Source organism: Cololabis saira, chromosome 21 (assembly GCF_033807715.1).
Source record: "Cololabis saira isolate AMF1-May2022 chromosome 21, fColSai1.1, whole genome shotgun sequence".
Classification (NCBI taxonomy): domain Eukaryota; kingdom Metazoa; phylum Chordata; class Actinopteri; order Beloniformes; family Belonidae; genus Cololabis; species Cololabis saira.
The window spans coordinates 21,683,257-21,708,312 of NC_084607.1; the positions used below are offsets into that span (position 1 = coordinate 21,683,257).

At 39.8% G+C, this 25,056-nt stretch overlaps 1 protein-coding gene across 1 annotated transcript; it reads left to right on the top strand.

Moving 5' to 3' along the window:
- Positions 1-536: 536 nt before the first annotated feature.
- pitpnc1a (phosphatidylinositol transfer protein cytoplasmic 1a) lies at positions 537-24,815 on the top strand. Its single transcript, XM_061711203.1, has 9 exons — positions 537-593; positions 3,695-3,843; positions 9,734-9,822; positions 10,982-10,989; positions 16,918-16,989; positions 19,423-19,518; positions 21,732-21,887; positions 22,570-22,633; positions 23,572-24,815. The coding sequence occupies exons 1-9, from the start codon at positions 537-539 to the stop codon at positions 23,880-23,882; spliced, it is 1,002 nt and encodes a 333-aa protein (XP_061567187.1). The 3' UTR covers positions 23,883-24,815.
- The last annotated feature ends 241 nt before the right edge of the window (positions 24,816-25,056 follow it).

Below are 25,056 nucleotides of genomic sequence, written 5' to 3' on the forward strand. Positions count from 1 at the left end.
AAGGAAGGAAGGAAGGAAGGAAACAAGGAAGGAAGGAAACAAGGAAAGAAGGAAGGGAGAAAACAAGGAAAGAAGGAAGGAAGGGAGAAAAGAGGAAGGGAAGAAGGAAGGAGAGAGCAGGAGGAAAGAAGGAAGGAAGGGAGAAAAGAGGAAGGGAAGAAGGAAGGAAAGAGCAGGAGGAAAGGAGGAAGGAAGGGAAAAAAGAAGGAAGGAAAGAAAGAAAGATAAATTCCCGTTGATGACAAACATGGCGGATCTGAGAGCGAGATAGATTCATAGTTAAAAAGGTGGAGTTGAATTGGTATTTTTTTTATCGTCATTTTTATCGTTATGGGGATAAATGCCAGAAATTATTGTGATACATTTTTTAGTCCATACCGCCCATCCCTAGTATACAGGTCTCACTCATCTCTTTTGAAAGTCTACAAAGCTGCTAAACTGTGAAGGGAAGAGATGCCGCTGTGATGGGTTATAAAAACAGGGGACTCTTGTTAACACTATTGCGTCGCCTGAGATCCCCTCTCACAGATCGTATAATGAGGTCCAATTTCCGGCAGCAAAAGCAGCTCCCTCTGCTCCGGCAGTGGGTGCAGGTGCGGCACCTCCGGCAGCTCGGTTCCCTCAGTAGCAGAGCCCACGGCTCTGTCTCGGTTTCCATCTGTTGCTGCGATTCGTCATCTATATACATCTGTGTACTCAAACAAGTTCTGCCTAATGAGGCAGCGTTTTGATGTCCTTATCGTGGTTCACCATTTCCAGTTAGTGGAAATAAAAAAACACAGCAAACATCATCATCACAAAATCTAAGGACAACAGCTTTTACATAGAGTCACTAACAAAAGTCACAATAGAGACATTTTACCTTTATCTTGGAAGTAAGAAAATACATATGGAACTGGTCAAGATTTTCAGATTTTATGAATTAACAATGTCATAATTTGTGAAAAGGGAATTCTCCAAATATATAGCTCCTTTTTATTTTGTGATCATCGTTAAGGCTGCTCTCTTCTTATGGACTCACCATAGAGCAATATAAAAGTAAATAGCACTTGATATGGGAGTGAACTTGCCCTTTAACTGCTCTTCTCCTTTGATGGTGTTGTTCTTAATATTTGTCTTTGCTTTGTTTCTAGACTGTTGTGTCTGCACTTTGAATCTGTTCTACCGAAGTCATCCCACATATATCAAGTCAGGGGTGGGTATTGGGAAGGACCTCACGATACGATACGCATCACGATACTTGAGCCACGGTACGATACAAATTGCGATATCCCGATAATGCGATATATCCCGATATATCGCGATATTCTACATAGTTCACCGAAAAATTTAAAAATGCATTACGCATCTTAAAATCCAAGTTGTATATATGTACATCAGATGATAGTGATAATGCATTGGACAGACTGAGTCAAAACAATGTAATTCAAACTTTCCATTTTAATTATGCAACATATTTGCATGAAAAAACACACTGAAACACAATGAAAAGTGCAGTGTGTGCATTATTCTTAGATACAAAATGACAAAAATAAAATTCAGTGTCTCACCCACACTGAAATCACAAAATAAAGTGCAGCTAGGGGTGGGCAAAAATATTGATACGGCAATATATCGCGATACATACATTGAATATGTATCGCGATATATTGCCGTATCAATATTTTTGCCCACCCCTATATCAAGTACCTTTTTCCTTTTACCGAGTGTATTTTTTGCACTGTTACCAAAATGGCTCGCCTCAATACTGCTGTTTTTTGCTGTTTATCTATTTACTGATTGATCCAAAGCCACTTTTCTTTCTGGTTTTAGCGTTTTTTAGGAGGAAACTCGCAGGGCATCCAGAAAAAAGCAAACAAGTCAACAAGTGAAAAGCCAGAATTTGTGATTAATTGAAAATTTGATGGATCAATCGATCACTATGCTTTCTAAATTTGTTGAGGCATCTGTGTTTGTCCAAATAGGCGTCCTTCCTCTATTACTCCTGGTCTGTGACTGTGTCATTGTGACAGAAACACAGTGTCGGACTCCAACAGCTGTGCAGTCAGAAACACGACCACAACCATCAACATTCCAGCTGGGAATTATCTTCCAGCTAATTGCTTTCCTGTCATGGTCAGCAGATGGAAACATTTGGAAATACGCTGTCCCTTTTTTCTTTTTTCCACTAGACTATCACATTTCTCTACTCTCAGTTGGTGTCTTTTTGTGGACAAGTCAACAGTCCTTGTCCTTTTCTTTTTTTTTTTCCATTAGCTTAACACAGCTATCCACGTTGGGAGTATGTGTCAGTTGAGTCCCACATGATCCCTCAGCATTCCAGCAGAGCAGCATAAGTCACCGTCATGGCTGTATCAGTTTCTCTGGCCTGAAAATAGGTCTCGGAGCAGTTGGAAATCTCTGTCCCGGAGCATCCTCACTCCAGTACTTCTCGTTTTCCAAATGTATGGAAAATAGTTGGCATGTGACAAGTCCAGGCTGTCAAGGTGGCTCAAACTGACATTATGACTGGACCAAGTGGGTCGGCCTGTGATGAGTGAAAGATTGTTGGTGCTGACTGACGTGTCACAAGGGATTGTAGGATAGGGTCACCCAACTGGCTGATGTTTCCTCGCCTGTTGTTGTGCTTTTTGCTCATGACTTGATGTGAGGTCTTTGTCGCTATACTCAGTACTCGAGATGAGGGGGGATGGCATCCCCCCTGAAATAAAAACGGCCAAAATCATCCCCCTGTAAAACTGCTACCCCCCCTTTCCATCCCTTATGTCATTTCATCAATGAATGTGGTTTTACTGCTATTTCAACATTTAGAGTCATCACCAGAACACCAGATAACACCAGAAAAATAACTTATTTGACAATTTTCACCTGTTTCAAGTACATTTTCACTTGAAATAAGTAGGAAAAATCTGCCAAGATTTATCTTCTCATTACAAGCAATAAAATCTTGTTCCACATGCAGATTTTTCTACTTATTTTAAGTGAAAATCTAGTTGAAACAGGTGAAAATTGTTGTTTTTTCCAGTGATGAGTCTTGTTTTAAGTGTAATGAGATTTTTTTTACTAAAATGAGACATTTTAACTAGAAATAAGACAAATATTCTTGTTAAGATTTTGAGTTTTTGCAGTGATCCATTTTACTTACAGAGGCATATTGATAAGTTCTGAAAACTGTTTTTTATTGTTGTGTTTTGATGTATTTGATGTAAGCCCAGTGGATATTTAAAGCTTACAGAAGGCTGCATTTAACTGCTGTCATTCCTGCAGTATTTCTGCAGGTGTTTTGGTCAGTGCTATTATTTGTAATATATTATATTATTTGTAATCAGCACAAATCATCTGTCCCCATATGATAAAATCCACCATCCCCCCTGATCTTTTTTTACAACTCGAGTACTGGCTACTGCAAGCAGCTCCTCCTCAATTGCAACCGTCCCCACGTGTTAGGAATATATGCACATCCGCACTAATCCTGGTATTTTTCCTTTGGCTTTTATTTTTATGGTGGTTATAAAATTATACATCTGACTCATTTGCTTAACCTTTCCACTCAAAGTCACCTGCACATCCAGGTACTTTTTGCCAGTGAAACAGTACAGTCTTTTATCCCTGTTTGACTGTCCCATTACCTTGAATAAATTCAGTAATCTAACGTCAAGCCTCTCTTTTTATTTGTCTCCCGTCTGTCTTTCAGTACCGGATCGGCCAGCTGTACATGATCAGCAAGCACAGTCATGAGCAGAGTGAACGCGGGGAAGGTGTGGAGGTGGTGCAAAACGAGCCGTACGACGATCCGGAGCACGGATCGGGCCAGTTCACAGAGAAACGAATCTACCTCAACAAGTGAGTGCCACGCTCCTGTTAGTTTGTGGACAATCAATGTCTGTGAGGTTTTATAGTTTGTTTTTCTTTTTTCACGATTAGCAACATAAACGTACATTTAACCAAACTTTAAAAATGTACTTCCTAGATGAAAGGCATCCCTGCTTGAGAGAGTATGAGCAGCAGCCAATGCAAAGCAACCTGAAGGCCTTTTGAGAGGTTATTTTGGATAAATACAACTAATTTATGCAGGATGTTATGCCTGATAAGTACAATTAAAAGAATTTGCTTCAATGTTTGTTATTGAATGTCTCTGTTAATTTTGTGGGGTATAAATCTGCTCAATAGATAACATAGATTATATTTAATCTCTATTTATGATTATATATGACAATGTTTGCCTGCCACAGGAGAAACATTTCCTCATCTACGGAAATGTCAAAGCCCTGACACCAATAATCCTCAGCATTGGAGTACAAGTCCCCTCGTTATTAATGTTCTGCCGATAAAGCTGTCAGAAGAGAATTGATGAAGAAAAGATTATGATAATTCCTATCACTGAACTGTCATTGACACTCTTTCAGCACTCTTTGATGGTAAAAGATAATAATCCATCAGGAATCATCTTATCTGTTCATGTCAATATTCACAATCTGTCTCATCCAAATAGCAGCCGGACAGGAATACTTATAGGTGGAAATAATCATGATATCAGCAAATGTTATGAGAGATTTTGCACTAAGCACTATTTTTTATTTTGTTTTGGTTTAGATTACCATATAGTTATGTATTTCTGCAGCCCTTTTACACTTATCCGTGAATTTTCTCGAAACATGACAAGCTATTGACTGATTAAGGGGGATCTTGCTAAAAGCAGACTTAGTTCTTGTCAGATTTCTTTTATTCAAGATATTAACAAAGATAATAATTGAGCTGGGAGGAATTTTAATGAAGAGAAAGGGAAGGATTAGTTGATCAGTGAAGCATTACTTATGTATTGTGCTCCACACTGGGAGGACTTTCATGGTCTTGATTTTGATTATTGGTAGGGGTGTCAAATTAGCGCATTAATTGCAATTATTTAATTACAGGCATATTTAGCGCATTATGTTTTTTCGCTTAATCTATTTTTTAATCTCTAACTTTACTTTTTCTGTTTGTGAGTTGCCTTTATTTTGAAATCTGAGTTTGGGCGGTGGTCAACCACACCTTGAAGTGGACACTGATTGGCTGTCCCTGTGTTTGGGCGTGTTTAGCTACGCTGGTAGACTCCCATTGTAGCTGGACGGGCATGGGGGGGTGAGTGTAGTGGAGAAGAGAAGTGAAAATAGAGGCATGTCTGGATGCCGAATGTTCTTGCCAAATGGATGTAAATGGCTAGGACTGCATCTGTTCAAATCTGTAAAAAAAAAAAAAAAAAAAAAAAAAAAACTTTATAAAGCCACTTTTTTGTGGTTACATATCAATCTTTTGATCTGCCACAATAATGTGATAAATTTAAAGGAAAACAACTCAAGTTGAGGGCAATTCCTAGGTGAGAATAAAAAAGAGATTAATTATATTTATTAATTACAGATCCTAATGAATTATTGACTCCATTTTTTTAATCGCTTGACAGCACCAATTATGGGTTTATCTGCTTTTTTAATTTCTCATTTTATCTTTGTTTTCTTTTGTTGTTTGAACTCTTGTTTTATGTTTAGCTTTATTTTGAAAGCTCTTTCCCTGGTGTGTGACTTCCTCTGCTGTAATCATCTACACTTGTGTCTCCTTATCCTTTAAGTGTTTGTCAGCCTCTAGATATTGTCTTGTTTTTCATCCCTCCCTTCCTTTGATCGTTGTATCACTGTTGTTTAGGTATCCTGCACTTGCAGCACTTTTGGTTAATAGTAAAAGACTTTGTTTGACCACTCCTGCAACTCTGACAAGGACTGTATATAAAGATTAAGTGGGTATTTTATGTTAGAGGGTTTGCGTATTAATCAGTGGTTACTTCTATAGCAGCTTATTCTTATTGCCTATTGAGTCAGCACAATAAATCCAAACACTGGCTGGAGCTCAAATCCATTAGGAAAAGCAATTCTGTCAAAGTAATGCCATTTGAAATTATTGATTTTCTTTGAAATATAAGTGGGACTTCTGTGCTGTATGATGGCATATGATATACAACGCCACCCCTTAAAGGTCAACATAATTCCATCCACTGAGTCGTTTCCATGACAATCACTAACCCCATCAATGTGTTGAAGTTTATGTAAAGAAATATATTAAGAAATTACGTCATATTTCAGGATCCTGAGAAAATTATAGGACTTGGCATCAAGTATACAGTTAAATGAGTATGCCACTATACAAAAACTCTCCAGTCTTTTTAAAACTTTAGTTTCTAACATTAATTGCATTACTTCTCACTAAACAGTTGAGTGTTTCATCTTATAGTATATTAAAAATGCCCGCTTGAAGTTTTTGATATCGAATATAAAGACCCCAAATTAGGAAGTGATTGCAGTGACGCAGATACCTTTGTAATCACTTTGTGGGCAGATTTACTAAATTGGTCAAATTAGTCTGTAGTCGCAATCCTCAATAATGTCAGTGGGAGTTCCCAGTTCTTCAAGTGAAGTCCTGAAACTGTACTGATGTACAAAAACAGGCCAAACAGCTCAGTTCAACAAAGTACTCTATCAGGGAACGGTCACAATCAAGCAGACGTTAATAATCACAAGCGTTTCATTTCACAGTGACACAGATGCAGCCGGTTCCTTGTTACAATATGAGTCATATACAGGGGCAAGAAAAAGTATGTGAACCTCTTGGTATCAGCTTGTTTTTTTAGACCCTTCTTTGGCAGCAGTGACTTCAAGTAAACACTTTCAATTCCTTTTGGAAGAACTTTTTGACCATTCCTCCTTGCCGAATTTCTCAGAAACCTTTCTAACCCAGTTGACTATTTCCACATTCAATCAGTACAGAAAGTCAAATTGTTGCCTTAATCCGACCGATTTCAAATTTTTAAAAGCCACGTATACACCTTAGCCGGGCCAAACTGAAGCTCTTGAGATCGAGCGGTTACTGCCAGATAATGTGTCCTAATCCAAGTTATTTCGGCATGTGTACGCAACCCACGCTGAACCGAGCTACTGACTCCCCCTTCCAGAAGTGACGAGCCGCGGGAGCGTGAATAACAACAGTCACGGCATCACAACAATACAGTAACAGAAGAAGAAGAGGAAAACTTTGTGTGCATCTTACCTGCACCATGATCAGGCTTAGTATGAACGAAATTTACAGAGCTGCTGCATCATTAGCGTCCATTCTTTCGCATGTTGTTTTCCTCCTTCATGCTTATTTTACTAATTGTACTGGAAGAACGCTAGCGCGAAAGTGTGGCCCCACCTAGCGTGGCAGAGTCGATTGCACTTCAATCAATAATCGATTGTGTTCTCGCGCATGTATTCTATGATTTCTCTGAATCTCCAGTTTAATCCTTAGCCAGATTGTTGCAATAGCTTGATTTAGATGTGCATGTGACTGCACTGAGTGAGTATTTCACCAGCATCTGTTAGTACCGGTCTTGTGAGTAAACACTTGGAACAAAATAAGGAGAACAAAATATTGCTCCAGCCAATCACAGGGTGAGGGTTTGTGCTTGAAAGGATGTGAAATATCAACAGTTGTGACATCAACCAGAAATTGCTTACCCTACCTTTACCAGCAAATAATGCAGAAAACTTGTTAAATCCGAGGAGTTCCTCTACTTTTTTGCTGGTGAAAACATGAACATTTTGCCTTATCAGTTAAGATGTCCTCTTTGACTCAGATCTGAAATATATTTATATATATTAATAATAAAGACCTACTTTCAGATGAGTGTCATAAGACTTCACTCCTCAGTTTATCTTTATTCATTTATTTTAAGTGGTTCGGGATTAGACAGCCCACTTAAAAGATTAAAGAGATTAAAACCTAACACATGGCTTTAATAATAATATTTTTTATAAAAAACTTTGCAGATTTACTTAATGTAGCTATTAACTGTTAACGTAACCTACTATTCACTCATGGAATAAATGTGAACAGCTTTTACTCATGAAATTGACAAGTGCCATGTCCATGTGAATTGAAGCCTGTCCCTGTGTTGCTGCAGTTTTTTTCATTTCTTCACATTGTGTTATGTTCCTCTTTACTCAAGAATAATGCTGCTGACAAACACATTTCTGATCCAAACTCATTTTAATTTTATACAGTTAAAAGATCATTTACATAACTCATCTAATCCTCTAAGTTTATACTTAAGAAATTATTTTTTATCGAGCCAAATGATTAAATCTTAAGGCGTGCTTGTATGCGTGTAGAGCCAGAGAGAGATGAGGTCAGTGTAAGTGATGGTTAATTTGAGCAGTCGCTGTCGGACACCGCGGTGCTTGCCTGTCTCCGCCCACCGGACACCTGTTACTGTGTTATAGCTGCAGCCTGTGCAAGTGTGTGTACACTGCATGTTGCGCGGCTTGTAAATAAGGCAGTGTGAAGACATGTGACCAGTCTGCTCTGTTTGAATACTGCCCTGGCCGTTTGACAGACCATTACAGAGGGACTGGAGTGCACCATCTGTCTCATATCTTTGTTGCCAGAGTCACAGAAAAGAAGCTGTATTACTGACACAATATAAGAAAAGAAGATGACAGAGTAGGTGCTTAAATATTCAGGGTCTGATTAAAAACAGAATTATCCTGAAAGTGAAACCTGGCACAACTGAACTGACTAATGTATCCAGTTCTTCTTATATATATATATATATATATATATATATATATATATATATATATATATATATATATATATACCAGTATATATAATTTTATTTTATTTTTTTTTAATCCCGATTTTTTTTCCATTTTATCACCCAGTGCTCCTACAGTCCTGGGCATTGCTCTCTCTGCCAACCCAGGGAGGGCCCTGCACTGAGCTCAAGTCTCCTCCTTACCTGAGGAGTGAGCAGGCCGCTTCTTTTCACCAGACAGGGTGGTGTTTCTCCGGCCGGCGTCGTGCGTGGAAGGATCACGTTATTCCGGCCAGATCCTCCCACCCCATCTGGCGCGCCGGTTGGCCAGAGGGGTCATGTATAGCCCAGGACTGCTGCATGTTTTTGTGAGGGTAGCTCACATTAGCTACTCAAGGGAACACGGGGAGAACATGCAAACTCCACACAGAAAGGCCCTTTCCAACCCCACCCAGGGTGTGGGTGCTGAAGTTAATTTGGAACTTAACACGCACTCAGCACCCACAGCGTCCCCGGCTAGAAGACCAAATATGATTAGCGTTGAACTGCTTCTATCTGAACTCAGTGATGGATGTCAGTACCCCCTGTTCCCTGTGAATATATTGCCAATCGGGAATTATACTGAAACTGCAATGCTAATTCAATAAAGTTTCAGTATAAGTCAATCTTTTCTATTCACCTGCATTTGTGTATTTCTCAAAACTTTGATCTCACAATTTTCCATCAGCTCACCACCGGGAAAGCATTTGTGCCATCAATTGGCCTTCCCTTTGTATTTTCCTTCTTATTTGCTCTGGATGTCCCGTGCTCTATCTATCACAGCTCAAATGAAAACCCTTGCAGGGTACAGGGCGTAATCAGTGTAGTCAGCTTCCCCACAGGCCATCAGGGCCGCATTCTATCACCTCCATTAAGGCTTCACATAGCTTGAGGTTGGTTTTTTCTCTATTTTTTTTTTTTTTACTTTTCATTTTCCATTCTGGCTGACAGGATGAAGAAAAGGAGTTGAACATTTTAAGAGAGGAATACTTTGACACCACAGCAAGCGACAGTGTCTCAGTTATTTTTCCTTTATTTAGTTTTTTCCATTTTACTTACCTTTCTTGTCCTTTTTTTTTCTCTGTCTTCCAGCAAGCTGCCCAGTTGGGCCAGAGCAGTGGTCCCTAAAATCTTCTACGTCACAGAGAAGGCTTGGAACTATTATCCATACACTATCACAGGTAAAGCCTGGATATGCACCTATGTTCACTCTTTTAAATGTGTACAATCATGCAAAATCATAGGCTGACATTTGCCCCAATATTTATCACATTTAGTAAACTGAGTAGCAAGAAAAAGTAACTGCTTTGAAATGATAGACGCTGTTTCTAACGATAATGACTATCCCCTCCGTAATAACGTTTCGGCTTCAGTAACTTCCATTTCCTGAATCACAGAAACATGAACGGTTTCACCTGCTGGCAGATGGAATATGGGATCACCAGGAGGCCGAAAAGATAGAGAAGCAATTGCAAATAGTGTAACGATAAAGAGTGAAGTTTAAAACTCTCGCTGCATGATTTTTGGTTGTACTTAAAGATGAAAGTTACAGAGAAAAAAATCTCACATCTGTATTACTGACCAAGAGGATGATGATGTGAAAAAATGCGTTTCTTTTTTGCAAAATGTATCCCATTGTCAGATGTTTAGAATATTGTCTCACGTGATATATGTGAGTATATATATATTCATGTTATATGACCTTTTAAGTGCTGTTTTCATCATCTGGTGATGCCACAAAGCAATATCCATTAGCTTTTTTTTTTATTCCAAACCTCAAACATCCCACAACGATTGTGCCGATATTTGTGAAAGCCTCTGACAGCTGTTTTGAAATCTTTTGAGTTGCTCAGAAAAAGTTGTTAAGTTGTTTTTTGTGGATGTCAGTCAAAATGTCATCATTGCTGTTTATCAGCTAACAATCTTTTAGAAGATTCAGAACAGTCTGAGATGCTTATAAAATACAGCAGCCTGCAAATATCACTGACTCATGGTTATGTTTAATTACTCTAAAGAGCATAGATTTAACTGTGCATGGACAAGAAGCTCATCTGTCTGTTCATGTGACAAATATGTCACTTAATATTCCCTTTACAGCACCATACACATGAGAAATGATCAGTCACACAGATTTTTGAAACTGGAACTGTCACAGCAAAATGATGTCCTCTAATGTGTCTTTACTGGAACTGAAGAGCATTTGCTGAGGCTTAATGGTCCTTTTCCCATTTTTCTTTCTCCTCTTTTCATGCTCGTTTCATTTCTTTGTTCTCTTCTGCCTGTCTTCCTCCTCCCATCCCTGTCCATTATACTGATGTCCCCTGCGGATAATATGGTCAGAGTACACGGTGAGTAATTTGTCTGCGCCCATGTGGATGGAAACACAAACACATATTTTGATTGCTCAAAGAGCTGGCCTGTATGCCTTCCTTTGCAGAGGTCAAAGGTCATCATGCTGAATAGGGTTTGTAATGAGTAGCTGTAATTTGTGTTGCAAATGACCAAAGCCTGACTGTGTCATGTCCAGTATTTGTTGGAGGGGCAGGGTGATCAAATGCTTTCAAGACGGCTTTTACAAAGCTCAACATGCTTGCCATTTTGATGAGCACTTGCTTGGGTAAATGTAGAGAAACATAATGCAGAACCAGCTTGTAAATGTGAATGCCAGTGTGACAGTCCTGCTGAGTCAGTCACAAAATGATGAAGGGATAGCTAACAGCTTTCTTTGAGCAGCTATTGAGTCAACTGTCCAAACACATTTCAGCTTCTGAAAAAGAGATTCAGAATATAATGTTTTTTTTACCTTTTTTTTACCTTTTTTTTTTAAACCTAAAAACAAAACTTAAATGGGCAATAATAAGAATCCACCTACTGCTGCCATAGGGTTGAAGAGGATAAGTTGAAGCCAGGTGATGCTAATCATCGGCCCTTGTTACATTGATTATTAGCAATGTGCAGACCTCTGTGAAAGGCAAGAGAAGTTTGTTTGTACATTTCATGTCCAAGACAATTCAAAGTCCTTTACATAAAAACATTTTAAGAAATGTGTTAAAAAGTAAAAGCAGACATTTTGCCATTTTGCTGGTCTGGAGCATTCAGGCATGTCTTAAAAACAATGCCAAGAGGGAAAGATATATGCAGTGAGCGTAAAGAAGCATTGCTGCCACACATCAGTCTGGAGAAGGTTATTAAAATATTTCCACACAACTTGAAGTTCAGCGTTCCACAGTGAGTCAGATTATTTTCAAGGGGGGAGCAATCAATAAAAGTTGGCAATCTTTAAAAAAGTGGATGTCTCAGCAAGTTCACCCCTGGGTCAGACCGTGCAGTGGTCTGAGAAGTTTAAAACGAAAAAATATTTCTCAGACACTCAAGGTCTTTGTCAGAATGCTGAATGTTAAAGTCCATGATATTCCCAGTAGAAAGCCTACCGTTTCTAAAGAGAATATTAAAGCACAGTTTTTAAATGTTGTTTTAAAAACTTGTGTTTTTAAAACTGCATCAACCATGAGACTTCTAATACAATGTTAAGTGGACAGATGAGACCAAAGTGGATTTTTTTGTTGTTATTTGTTTTGGGGCACGAGGGGCGGGGGGGGGGGGCTTAACACATAGTTCTGAGCTTGGCCGAAACCAAACACTGCATTTCAAGTAAAACACCTTACTCCCGCTGTCAAATGTGACAATTCAGGTGCGATGAGGCACCTTCCAGCTATTCAGTCAGCCATGAACTCCTCCATACACCAGCGTATTATAGAGATAAATGTGAAGTCATGTCTCCAACAGCTAAAGCTTAGTTGAAAATGGGTCATGCAACAGGACAATGGCCCAAAGCACACATAAAAACTTATATCAAAGTAATTGAAAGATGTAAAAATAATAAAGTTTTTTCAGTGCCCTAGTCATTCTGCCATTACCCACATAAATAAATAATGGCATGGTGAAAATTGATATATGTTGTTATTTGTCTGAGGTTTTCACACAGAGAGAGAGAAAGGGGGGGGGGGTGTAAAGGAGAGGGTATTAACTTTTGCACATGGCTGGAACTATATCTTGAATGCTCTTGTGTTATTTACTAATGTGTTATTGTAAATGGCTCAAGCAGCCTTCAGAGTCCATTTTCTTAGCGAAAGCAATACTATTCATTTACTTTTACTGATTTCCTCTATATGTTTTCTGTTTTCTTCTGAAAATTAGTAAAGCACTTAAGTTCATGACAATTTAAGAAGGTCTCAGGTCAGATGAAACATCATTTAACCTGTTCTGTAACCCTAAAGTGAAAATTATAGTTTGTCGTTGTTTTAAGTGGAGTGGTGTGTAATACTTCTGCTAGTTGGTTACATGCAGTAGCCAGCAGCCACAACACTCTCACTTCAGAGAATCATGAAGAATTTTAATGGGGAGCTCGGCTAACAGCTGGTAGGAAAAAGAACCAGAGAGGAGCGACATCATGCTATCACGTTTATGTCAAGTGGAAAGAGGAAATCAATGCATGCTAGTACAAGTTATTATATTCTCATGGACAAATTCATCAATTGCTGTTCCAGATATAAGCAGCCACAGAGTAAAAAATTGCCTTGTGTACAGGAGAGATCATGCTTTTCACAGGAGACCAGGTTAGTGTTCCCATAGTAACTTCTTACACTCATTTAAGACATCTCCATGTGTGCAAGGGTTTCTGCTAATTACTGGAAGGGATTTATACCCTCTGAAGCAACTTCCCTCTTGAAGTCCATATCTGCCCACTCAAATGAATCTGACTTCTTGTCATTTCGAGCTGAAGAGTGCATTGAACAGGTAAATGTTTAGTTCTGCATTTTGCTTTTCAGCGCGGTGGCAATGGGCTGATTCAATGAATCAGAACTTAACTTCAAGAGCAGAGCTAAATCAGAGAGCACTCGTGCCATCAAATCACTAGAGAGAAATGTGTGCTTGGAAGGATATCTTGCATGCAAGGAGGGTTCTTAAGTGAGCTCAGGAGCTCAGTCTCAACCACTAAGCAGGCTCCTCTCTTGTATATGTGGTTTCTTACAGCGACAAGTAATGCCGTTGTAATTTGTCTGTGCATATTTATGAGAATTTGTCTATTCAACTTGCTCATCATCATTCTTTTATTGATTTGTACTAAATGCACTGATATATGAAATTTCCATCATCTCAAATTTCACACATTTTAGAGATTCAACCAACAATAGTTGATGTATAATGATCATTATTTTTTTTCATTGGGGCCCGAGCACTGACAGTGCGAAGGCCCTAGTGTATCTGTAGGATTTTTTTTTTTCTCGTTTTTATCCTTCCTCCGACGAAATGAGGGCCTTTTTGCCCCCCTAAACGTGCCCTAAAAGACACCAAATTTTGCACGAAAGCCAGGCCTGGCAAAAAATGTGATATTTAATGGTTTGCATTAATGGGTGTGGCCTAATGGCTCAACAGTACCCCCTGGAAAACTTTGTGCCTCAAGCCCCACAATACGGTTTGACGTACATGCACGAAAATCGGTACACACCTGTATCATGTCGCAAATTAAAGAAAAGTCTCTTGGCGCCATGGCTGTAACCGAACAGGAAGTCGGCCATTTTGAATTAATCGTGTAATTATGCGCAATTTATGCCATTTCTTCGGCCGTTATGCGGCCCAAACCGTAACGGGCACCCAGGTGTGTTATACATCAAAATGTGCGTCTCGATCCTGCGACGATGGGCATTACTTTTCTCAGTCAAAAGCGTTACCGTGGCGACGATAGACGCCAAAAAGCTCGCCCCCCCTTCATCTGATTGGTCCATATTTCCTACTTTTCTGCCATAACTTTTGAATGGTTTGACATACAGAGTCGTGGGTGGTGTCATCGGACTCAGTTTTGAGTCCTTGAACATAATTGGTGCAAATTAGCTCCGCCCCTTCTTCTGATTGGTCGATATTTGATAGATCCTTTTTTCTGCCATAACTTTTGAATGGTTTGATATAGAGAGTCGTGGGTGGTGTCATCCGCTAAATGTCCAGGCCTGAAGACATCTACATGCAAGTCATACAAGCGCTTCCACTGCAGCACGCCTGAACGTGCACAATGGTGCGAGGGCCCGTTCATCACTGCTTGCAGCTTTAATTATTATTATTATTATTGTTGTGATGACAACCACCTGGTGAAAAGACAACATGTAGTAAATGTACCAACAGGGGTCCCTCATTGAAACTTGCATTGACATTTTTGAGGTTTGATTTGTTTCGAAAGGTGAAAATGTGTTCCTATATGATCCTCGCTACTAGTTCTTACCCTAGCTGCACTGGCATCCTTGCATTTGAGGCTAGTAGTAGCGGCCCCCACCAATGCTGTTATGGAGCAATATGCTGCCTTGAATTAAGTGTAACGTTATTGAGATGTAATTAGAAGACTGATTTAAATGGGGCCGGCTCTCTGACGCGTGTTTAGGTAATGAACTGCTTGAAATCACAATGCACATGCCCAACATGGTCTCGGTATATCGCTGTGGGACGCAATTATAACGTGCCCCTTGCTGAGACCATCCAATCACAATATATGAATGATTTGCATCATTACGTAATCTACTTCAGTTTATTTAGATGGAAGGCTTTTGCCAGAGTTGCCACTCCCTACCTGTAACCCTAGCTATTAGTCAAGCTATTAGCTGTTAGCCTAGCTGATAGCTGTTAGCTTAGCTCCCCATCAGGGCTCATCCCTTATGTTCCAAACTGAGAGAGCTGACTACTGCGAAAGAGACACAAAATTGAACTAGTAACATAATTGGCACATCAACTCGGGCTCGTGGGCATGTACTGATCCCTCTTATGGGATGTAACCTCCAGAAGGAGAGAGGTGTTCAGGATCTTTGAACTTTGCATCCGGTCAATTAGTCTCAGATGTCATGTGAGGCTGCAAACCCCTTTAGTATGTTTGCATCTGTTTCATTTATGCCAAAATAAGTCAAAATGTGAGTTGACTTGTTGTGGCCTTACCTTCTGGTCCAGACAAAAGGTGGCATGTACTTTCAGCATCATTCATACCGCACTGGTTGAGCTGTCAATATGAACTGATCAAGGACATTTCTTATCAAAGACATTAACGAAGCCCATAGCACTAAACTGTCGCACTGGTTAATCGACTGTTGCCGGAAAAAGGCTGTAATGATTTGCTCTGGGACATTAGGAGACATGCCCTGTAAGGTGTCTGCTGACAAAGTAACACACACAAATCACACGCACTTCCACCCCTAACTTATTTTATTTTCTGAAGCATAAATGAAGGAAAGAGATTGGTAGAAGTCAAGGTTCTGAGAAAACAAAGCAGTTCTCACAGTGATCTCAAATTACTGGGACTAAGAGCCTCTTAAGAGTCAGAATTAAAAGTTAAACAAGCGTTTCAAGTGTGTGTGGAAGTGTGCTTGTGTGTTAACGCTCTATCCTGAAGTTGATTCAATTTAGAAATGTTTTATGGTTTTTCCAAGCTTGCTGATGATGAAGTTAATGTCTGCAACAATCCTGGCTTCTATCTCAAAACTGACCAATGGAATATGTTGACATTTGGAGCAGACAGTTATGGTCCTCGGAGAACAATGCCCATTCATTTTGTAGATTTGTTCAACTAGTGTCACATATATGTGCTGATCTCCTTCATCGGAATCACTAAACTGCAGACACCCTGTGCACACATTCCTCCTGGTCTCATTCAAAGACTCCCTTGGCCAGCTTGCTATCAGCACCACTGACTTACACGGTAATTACAATAAGAGTGAGCTCTTCCAGTATCCTACTCACACAGTATCCAGACCTACATCTTACACTTTCCAGTGCTGCCAAATTGATGTCTTCCTCTCGTTTTATGCTGCTGTGCCACGCAGAAACATAGACACTCGCGCAAGTGCTTGTACATCAACAGCTTATGTAACCAGTACCCAACTCTCTGGTTGTTTGAGAACTAGACGTGTTCATCTTTAATCCGATCAAGTCGCTGTGTTTTAAAGAGCTCTTGTGCAGCATTCAACATGGCCTGAAGCAATAAAATATTTGTGTTTGAGTCTGTACATGATGAACAGAGGCATGTGTGATGGTGTAAAAGTACAAAGTAAAAGAATATCAATCACAACGTGTTTGCTTTGCCTGATGAAACTGTGAAACCGAGATGATCAATTAGTCTCAGCTGTCATCCTGCGTGACATGATCTGTTCCAAACAAACTAAAGCAGAGCAATTATCATGCGGCAAAATGATCACAGTGGATATTGATTTTCTCACTGTTTAGTCTTTTTCTATGTCCCCCAGTGCTCCTTCCTGCCAAAGTTTTCCATCCACATTGAGACCAAGTACGAGGATAATAAAGGGAGCAATGATAATGTGAGTAGAGCTCAAAGTGTCATGTTGTTGAGGGAGAAGTGTGTTTTCAATTTTAACTATATTTGAGAAATGTTTGCTATTTTCCAACAACAACATAAAAAAGTGTCCTTGGATTCTTCTAGTCTTTCAAGTCAGTTAAAAGCACTTAGCTTTTTCTCCACCTCTACTTCAGAGCCGCTTCACACTTTGATTGGCATGAGGTGCAATTCTGAAGGTTATGTAATATTGCCTGGCTCCACACATTACCTGAAAACAAAAAGGTTACAGCTCTACCTGGTGGCAGGCAATGGGAGCTGCATCTACATAATTACTTTTTCACAGATGATTAGGAGTTCACATCTGACATTCACTCCAAGAAATAGGGGTGCAGATGCATTCAATAGAAGGGCTTGCTCCTTCTGCTCTCAAGTTAACAGCTTATCACTTCCTCCATTTGTCCTGTCACGGTTGTTGTTTCGCTTCTGATTACCCTCATCTTTTTTAGTAACCTCTCTATTCTATCTGCCTGCCATTCTTTACTTTATGTTACAGGCGTGTAATATTTAATCAAGGGTGATTGAGACCGGAGTTGTGAAACTGCTAAAGTGAGTCACGTGGGAGGAAAGTACTGAGTACTCACAGCTTGAGCGAGAAACCAGAAGGACAGAAGGAGTTCATCATGTTATCCATGTTCTTTACTTTCAGATCCATTGTGTTGTTTTCAAAGCCAAACCTCGGCAAGCTTCTGCTATTTATGTGATTCATGGTAACTCATTGTTTCTGTTTCTGTTCTCACACCACGGAGCAAAGGATTTAATTTCAATTTTATTCATTCATCATGTTCCATTCCATGATCGAAAAGGGGCAAGAAGAAGAAAGCCTTATATTACAAGCCCCTTTCTCAAAAAAAATTAAACAATACATATGAAAATGGTCTGTCCGTCTGTTCAAAAGTCACTGCTTATATAATACAAAAAAAAATAATAATGAAAAAAACAAAACAAAACAAAAAATAAGAAAACATACACAATAACTCACCAACAACACCAAAAACAAAAAAACAACAAAAGATATTTTACCCGTTAAATTCATATTGTCTGATTATGTTGTCTTTATACAATTCTTGAACTGGTGAATATTTTTACAATCCTTTAAATCAATTGTTAAGGAGTTCCATAATTTTACACCACATACTGAAATACACATTTGTTTTAAAGTAGTCCGTGCAAATGGATGTTTAAAATCAAATTTCCTCCTATGGTCCTTATTTTCTGAACTAACCACAAAAAACGTTGTATATTTTCAGGCAATATTCTGCCTTTTGCCTTGAACATAACTAATAAAGTCTGTAACTCAACAATATCTTTAAGTTTAATTAATCCTGCATTGATAAAGAGTCCATTGGTGTGTTCTCTTGCCTCCTTTTTATGTATGATCCGTACTGCTCTCTTCTGTAAAATAAACGAAGGCTTGATATTTGTTGTGTATGTATTCCCCCAAACCTCGACACAATAACTAAAATAAGGCAAAATAAGTGAGCAATACAAAATTCGCATTGTCTTATAATGTAAAACATGTTTCACTTTGTTCAAAACAAAAATATTCTTTGATACCTTAGTTTTAACATCATTTACCTGAGATTTCCATGTGAGGTTTTCATCTATAATTACACCCAAAAATCTAAACTGATACACTCTTTCAATTGCAGATCCATCAATTTTAGTTTAGTTAATTTTAGTTATTGAACCAAACCATTTGTGTGAAAAGTTAAAAATGGACAAGTTGAATGCTGTTGATTTAAGATACAGAGAGACAGAAGGAGACTGATGACAATAGGTTTCATCACAGAGTTTGAAAAATGCAAAATAGCAATATAACGGATATAAATATTAAAGGGCTCATATTTTGAAAAACAAAAACATACTTTCCTGTGCTTAAGAGCCCTTTAATATCTGGGTATCAGAAGTGTCCATCAAATCGAAAACTCCAGCATAACACGACCCTGTCATTTAGTTTTGGACAGCCCAACACGTCAGATAGCTGTTCAGATTTGCAGGATATTGTGACATCACAGGCCCAGATCGCAGTAGAATTATCCTTCCTCGCCGTCATTCCCAACTTCAAATCATGGAAGTGAGTGGCGCAAAGGTTTAATACTAATCTCAAAAGATGCACACATCATGAAGGAAAGGAGCAGGGTCATGCCAAGGGGCTCGCTCCACCTCCGGCAGCAGCAGCAATGTGCTATAACATAGACAAGTCTTTGCAAAACTGTGTAAAGCACCAAAAGAGTTGAAGGAAACTCATGCAGGGAACCTTAGTGGGAGGTTTTACCGGCTGGATTAGGACTTTTGCAACTTTGCATTTACAGCATACATGTTACTGCCATATTAAGTAACTCTGAGCAATCACATTTAACTGTCCTCTCAAACCTAACTGCTCCCTGCCCTTCAGATCTTTGGCCGTGAGCCCAGAGAGGAGGAAACAGAGGTGTGTGTTGTGGACATTGCCTCTGATGAGATCCCAGAGCGCCACTACAAGGAGTCAGAGGTGAGAAAAGCTTTGTTGCTAAATAAAGGATCACACTCACACATTGTACGGAGAGAAACTGAAAAGAAGGCGTCATGGAGTCATGAGAACAAAGCAAGGAGTTAACAAATGAGAATTGCAGACGAGGGGTGGATTTGGAGTTATCTGTCACTCGCACCAGCGGCTGGCCATCTGCCTTCTCCCAGTGATGGATGGACACGTACGGGGGAGGTGATGGACATCGACTGGTGATTTGACATTTGTATGCACGTGTCAGGCCATCTATCAGGACATGATGGTCATAAGAAGCTGAGCTATTAATAATCAAGAGGAGCCAGAACCGCACTGATATTTTATTATTGACACCCTCGCTTACAAACACATACAAACACCTCCCAGCAGCCTTAATGATCATCTGCTTTTTTTAGACTCAGAGCTAAGAATAGCACAGAGATGCTGTCCAGAGGTAAACACAGATATCAGATGGCCGATGTAAATTTAATTTGATTCTAACCCACTTCTAAGTCATATTATATTTCCCTGATTCAAACAAAAGAGAAATTGCTTTTTAAAAAGGGATTAACTAATAAAGAATGAGTTGTGTGTGTAATGTCTGTCTCAGGTGTGTGCATTTGAGAATGACACTCAACTACTTTCACAACCACATCTGACAATTGAAAGCCTCCAGATTTAACAATCAAAGATAAGGAGGGGTCATCGCTCTGCGAAAGGCGGTACGAGTAAGGGTTTACATTTGTCACAAACTGATGACATTAAGAAAATATAGATCAATTTGTTTCAGTGCTGAGTCTTAACACTGGAACGACTATAAGCAGGGGACGAGAACAAAAACCAATATTGAAGGGTCGTGACCCTCAGAGAGCACAGCCCTGAAAACAGACGCGTGCGTGGGCTCGGCTCCTCTGGTAACCGTTGTGAGGGAACCCAGTTCACTTCACCACAAATGGAAGCCTGGGCTGCCATGCTAGGAATAAAATACATTAATCCTGATCTAGACAAAACTGAAGTATTTGTAATTTCAATATATAATAACAACTTCAAATTAGATTACATATATTTTCTGTCTATTATTTCATACATCAGGCATTAAGGTTTAGCAAGAATTGGCGTACTCCACTGCTCAGCATGCTTACTTTTCCTCATGAAGGTCTGTACAGACGTCTCATAAAACACGTGGTTACTAACTTTCCAAACTCAAATTTAACAAAGTATTACGTATATACTTTGTAAGTAGCACTTTAAAATGGCTTGAGGTGGAGTAGAACTCTGCCCTGTTGTCTCATGGATCAGAAGTGGATGTTATTTAGGAAAGTCGGTTGTGTTGCATCAACCATGCTCAAGAAGAAGACATGCCATCAGACTCCAAATCAGCCAACAGTTCAAGAGCCAGCATCCATGATGGCATGGGTAACACACACATCTATGAAGACTTGATTAATGTTGATCAGTATACAGTATGTAGGTTATGGAGGAATATATTCTGCCATCAAGTTGACGTATCGTTTTCAGAGAATGCCTTGCTCATTTCTGCAAAACAAGGCAAAGCTTTGTTGCACAATTGTCCAGATGCTAAACTGGTTTGTCCCACATATTGAACACACAGTTAAAATATTTGGTATAGATGCAAATATGTAAAAAAATAAAGCCACCTATTCGTATTATAACGTATTTACCTTGGCATTGAACAAAATATAGAAAAGGTTTCCTCTCTATAAAGAATAAGAAAATAACTCCAACTGCTTAAAGAATGATGTCAAAAGAAGACGCTCTACTTGTGTATATATATAAATAATGTAGTTTAATATTGGAATTAGATTTATCATTTAATTAATTGGTTTACGCATCATTACACATTGCAATAAAATGGATGATGCATTTCATGCACATTCACATGCAACAGAGCTCTTCTGCCTCCATCACAACTGGAACAGAGCGCCATGTCTCCCCCTGTAACTTCTGTCACAGTCAGACGCACCCCCCCCCGGGACCAATGAACACCAGGATATAATTAGTCCTCAGGGAGCAGGGATTAATGCACGCCACGTTTTCTGTGAGGGACTTCGTCTGTGCACCATGTCTGTACGCTGCATGAGTCTCGTAATGAATGCAGCTGTTCCTAAAGGAAGTGAGTGTACAAGAGTCTGATGGATAAATTATTAGAATTTGTTGTATTATTTGCAAATCTTAATGAAAATGTTTTTCTTAAATTGCAGGACCTGCGGCATTTCAAATCAAAGAAGACTAACAGAGGGAGTCTGCAGGAAGGATGGATCGACACTCAAGACCCCATCATGTGCTCGTACAAACTGGTCACAGTCAAGTTTGAAGTGTGGGGCCTGCAAACACGCGTGGAGCAGTTTGTGCACAAGGTCAGGGTTTCTCTTTTTCTTTTCTTTTCTCTTTTGGACCTTCACTTAAGTATACTGTTCTTTTCCAAACTTTTGGGATTTGTGCAGAGTGCTGCTTTCATTGCCAGAGGCTTCCAATTTCTGCTCTGCAAACATGTGACGCTCAGCCCTGAACCAGATCAGCTGTTTTCACCCTCTACAATATCTGCTTTGTTCACCCCTGACACTTATCCCCGACTGCTACATTTACACTTCTTATCTCTTATTCTCCAAACCCATTCTACCTGGCTCTCTGCAGCACCTGCATGAGGCACAATCTGTCTCTGCTCCCTGCTTTGCTGAGGCATGCTCATACAAACACAGACACAGACACAGACACAGACACAGACACACACACACACACACACACACATACACACACACACACACACACACACACACACACACACACACACACACACACACACACAGTCAGGGCCAATACTCATGAGCTGACTCAAGGAATGACTCATATTGATCAGATATTATGAAGGACAAACAGAGCATTGGGAACTCAAAAATGTTTTTAACATTCTCCATCATCTTCAGAGTTAAGCTAAGCATGGTTCACATGTTACTTTGGATTTCCTTCTCCACACGTCTTCAACTGTGACTCTCCATTTTTCTCCTTCACTCTCTACTTTTCTTTTCCAATTCTGCGAAGGTGATCCGAGATGTCCTGCTTCTAGGACACAGACAGGCCTTTGCCTGGGTGGATGAGTGGATCGGTGAGTGGATTTGAGATGGCAGCGGCACTTGTCGAGAAGACATGGTTTAGTTTTGTCTTTTGACAACAATTCATTCTTTTTGTTAACAGATACTAAGGACAGACTGTTGAAAAGTCAGAGAATTTTTTTTCCAGTTTAGTTCGTCTTTTTTTATTTGAGATGGAGTTGATAACTGAATGTTCAGTTAAGCAAAGTCAAGGTCTGTTTATCTCCTGAGCAACAAGCGAAGACTGCGGTACAAACAGTCACTGCCTGATGGAATTATGACACTATTGTGGCATGCAAAAAAGTGGGCACCTCATTCAGAATCTTAGTTAAAGTGACAGCTATACAAATAAAGGGGAGAAAAAATCTACTAAAAAGGAAAATTATTTAAAAGCAAGTGTTTGGGCACCTAAAAGTCTGTCTGATTAGATCTGTTGTCCCTGCACAAAGCTTCCAGTTTTGGGAAATTCTTGACTCTTCTAGCATTTTGAAGTGTGTTTACAATTATTATTCTGATGTAGAAGCTGACATCATCATATCTTTAGTTTTTTAAATATAGACAATGGACCCATTCTCATCTCTGCAAGTGAATTATTCCCCAAGTCAACATGCATGATTAATCCTCCTCTGTAACAATGGGAGAGGGATTATTGCTGCCAAAAAACACAGAAGACCATTTTTGCTCCTGTGAATGTTATAAAGTGCTGAGACTTGCATCATCTGTCTTTTTCTAACTACTATTTTTTTCACTCTTAAATTGTGGAAAACAGTAATATTTCCTAAAATGTGACGATGAATGTTTCATGACCAACTTCTGCCCTCTCAATGAATCTTTTTTAGAGAAACTGTCCTTTGCAGCAAAAGTATCCATGGTTTACTGTTGTGTACATGTAAATGTACTTTTCGACTTTTCGGCTCGTTTACGCCTGTGTGTAATGTTTCCAACCCCTCAGATATGACCATGGAGGAGGTGAGGGAGTTTGAGCGTGCCACGCAGGAGGCTACCAATCTGAAGATTGGCACTTTCCCCCCCGCCATCTCCATCTCAGAGACGCCCCTGCCCTCCAGCACCCGGAGCGGGCCCAACAGCGCCCCGTCTACTCCCCTCTCCACCGAAGCCCCTGATTTCCTGTCGGTGCCCAAGGAGCGACCCAGGAAGAAGTCTGCTCCTGAAACCCTAACGCTGCCAGATCCGGGCCGCAGGGATTCAATCTTCAAACTGCCCAGCTTCTTCTCCTGGAACTCCAGCGTGCAACCAGAATGAGAGTGAGGTTGCAACCTCGACCTGTGTGGATCAGCGGAGGATGCCTGCCCAGTACGTCCCACAATGCCCCCCCAACCCCCACCCCCTCTCAGCCAGCTGAAGTGAAGGAGACTTTTCACTGTCCTGGTCATCCCTGCCCCGCAGCAGAGTCGCCAGTGTTACAGCAGCTCTCAGACTGCTTTCACAGGTACAGACCAGCAGCCTCCTCTGCACAGAAAAAGTCCCATGAGGTGTAACGGTATTGTACCCTTCTGCGAGAGTCTAACAAAAGCAGCTGTAGGCTCCTCATTCATCTTTCCTTGGTAAAAAAAAAAGACCAGCTCACATTCTGCATCAATCAGTATGGAGACCAACTGAGTGTAGCATACATTCCTGAAAATGTCACTCAGAGCATCATCTTTTCATCCAAGCTCAGGGTGTCTTGATAACTGCTTTATCTTTAAACATCTCTGGACTCTGGCTTTGTTAACTGGAGCTTGTGGTTTGATGTTTGTATTTGTGTGATTGAGAGTTTTTAACAGATGTTCCTGGCCACTGTAACAGTTGAGTGTTTTGGTTTTCACAGTCAGGTGCTCAGTTTTTTTTTATGTATATAATGTATAATTTAATTGATAAAGTGTCAGCAAATTAAATGTCCAGTGAAATTAGCATTGTGAGCTTAACAGACATGACGCTTTTTCCTCTGTTTATAGTGAGTTCTGTCAGCCACCATGTCCTCATGTGATGGCATGATTTTAATGATTTTAACATTGAGCTGAAGTTTTTGCTAATCAGTTTTCATCCCCGAAGGGAAGCTATTATGGTTGTGAAATTTAATGTTTCCTTTGTTATCTCATACTTATGTGCTTCTACAGCGTGAACAAGTGGTCTTGTTTTGCTGCTTGCTTTTATATTCAGTAAATCCAATTATAATAAACACTGGAGCATCTCTAATGTCTGAGGAGTCTTCACTTATTCGGTTTGATTAAACTGGACCCTAGAATAGTATGTCCAAGAGGGGAGCTGGGATAGGCTCCAGCAGATCTAAATAAACAAATGCATGCATTTCTTGAAAACATGAATTTCATTGCGTCAGCCGCTACATTTTTATGCAATGATCCCAAATAAAAGCACTATAATTGCAAAGGTTTTCTGTAGTATTCCTAAACCAAGACAATGTTTTTTATTCATTTCA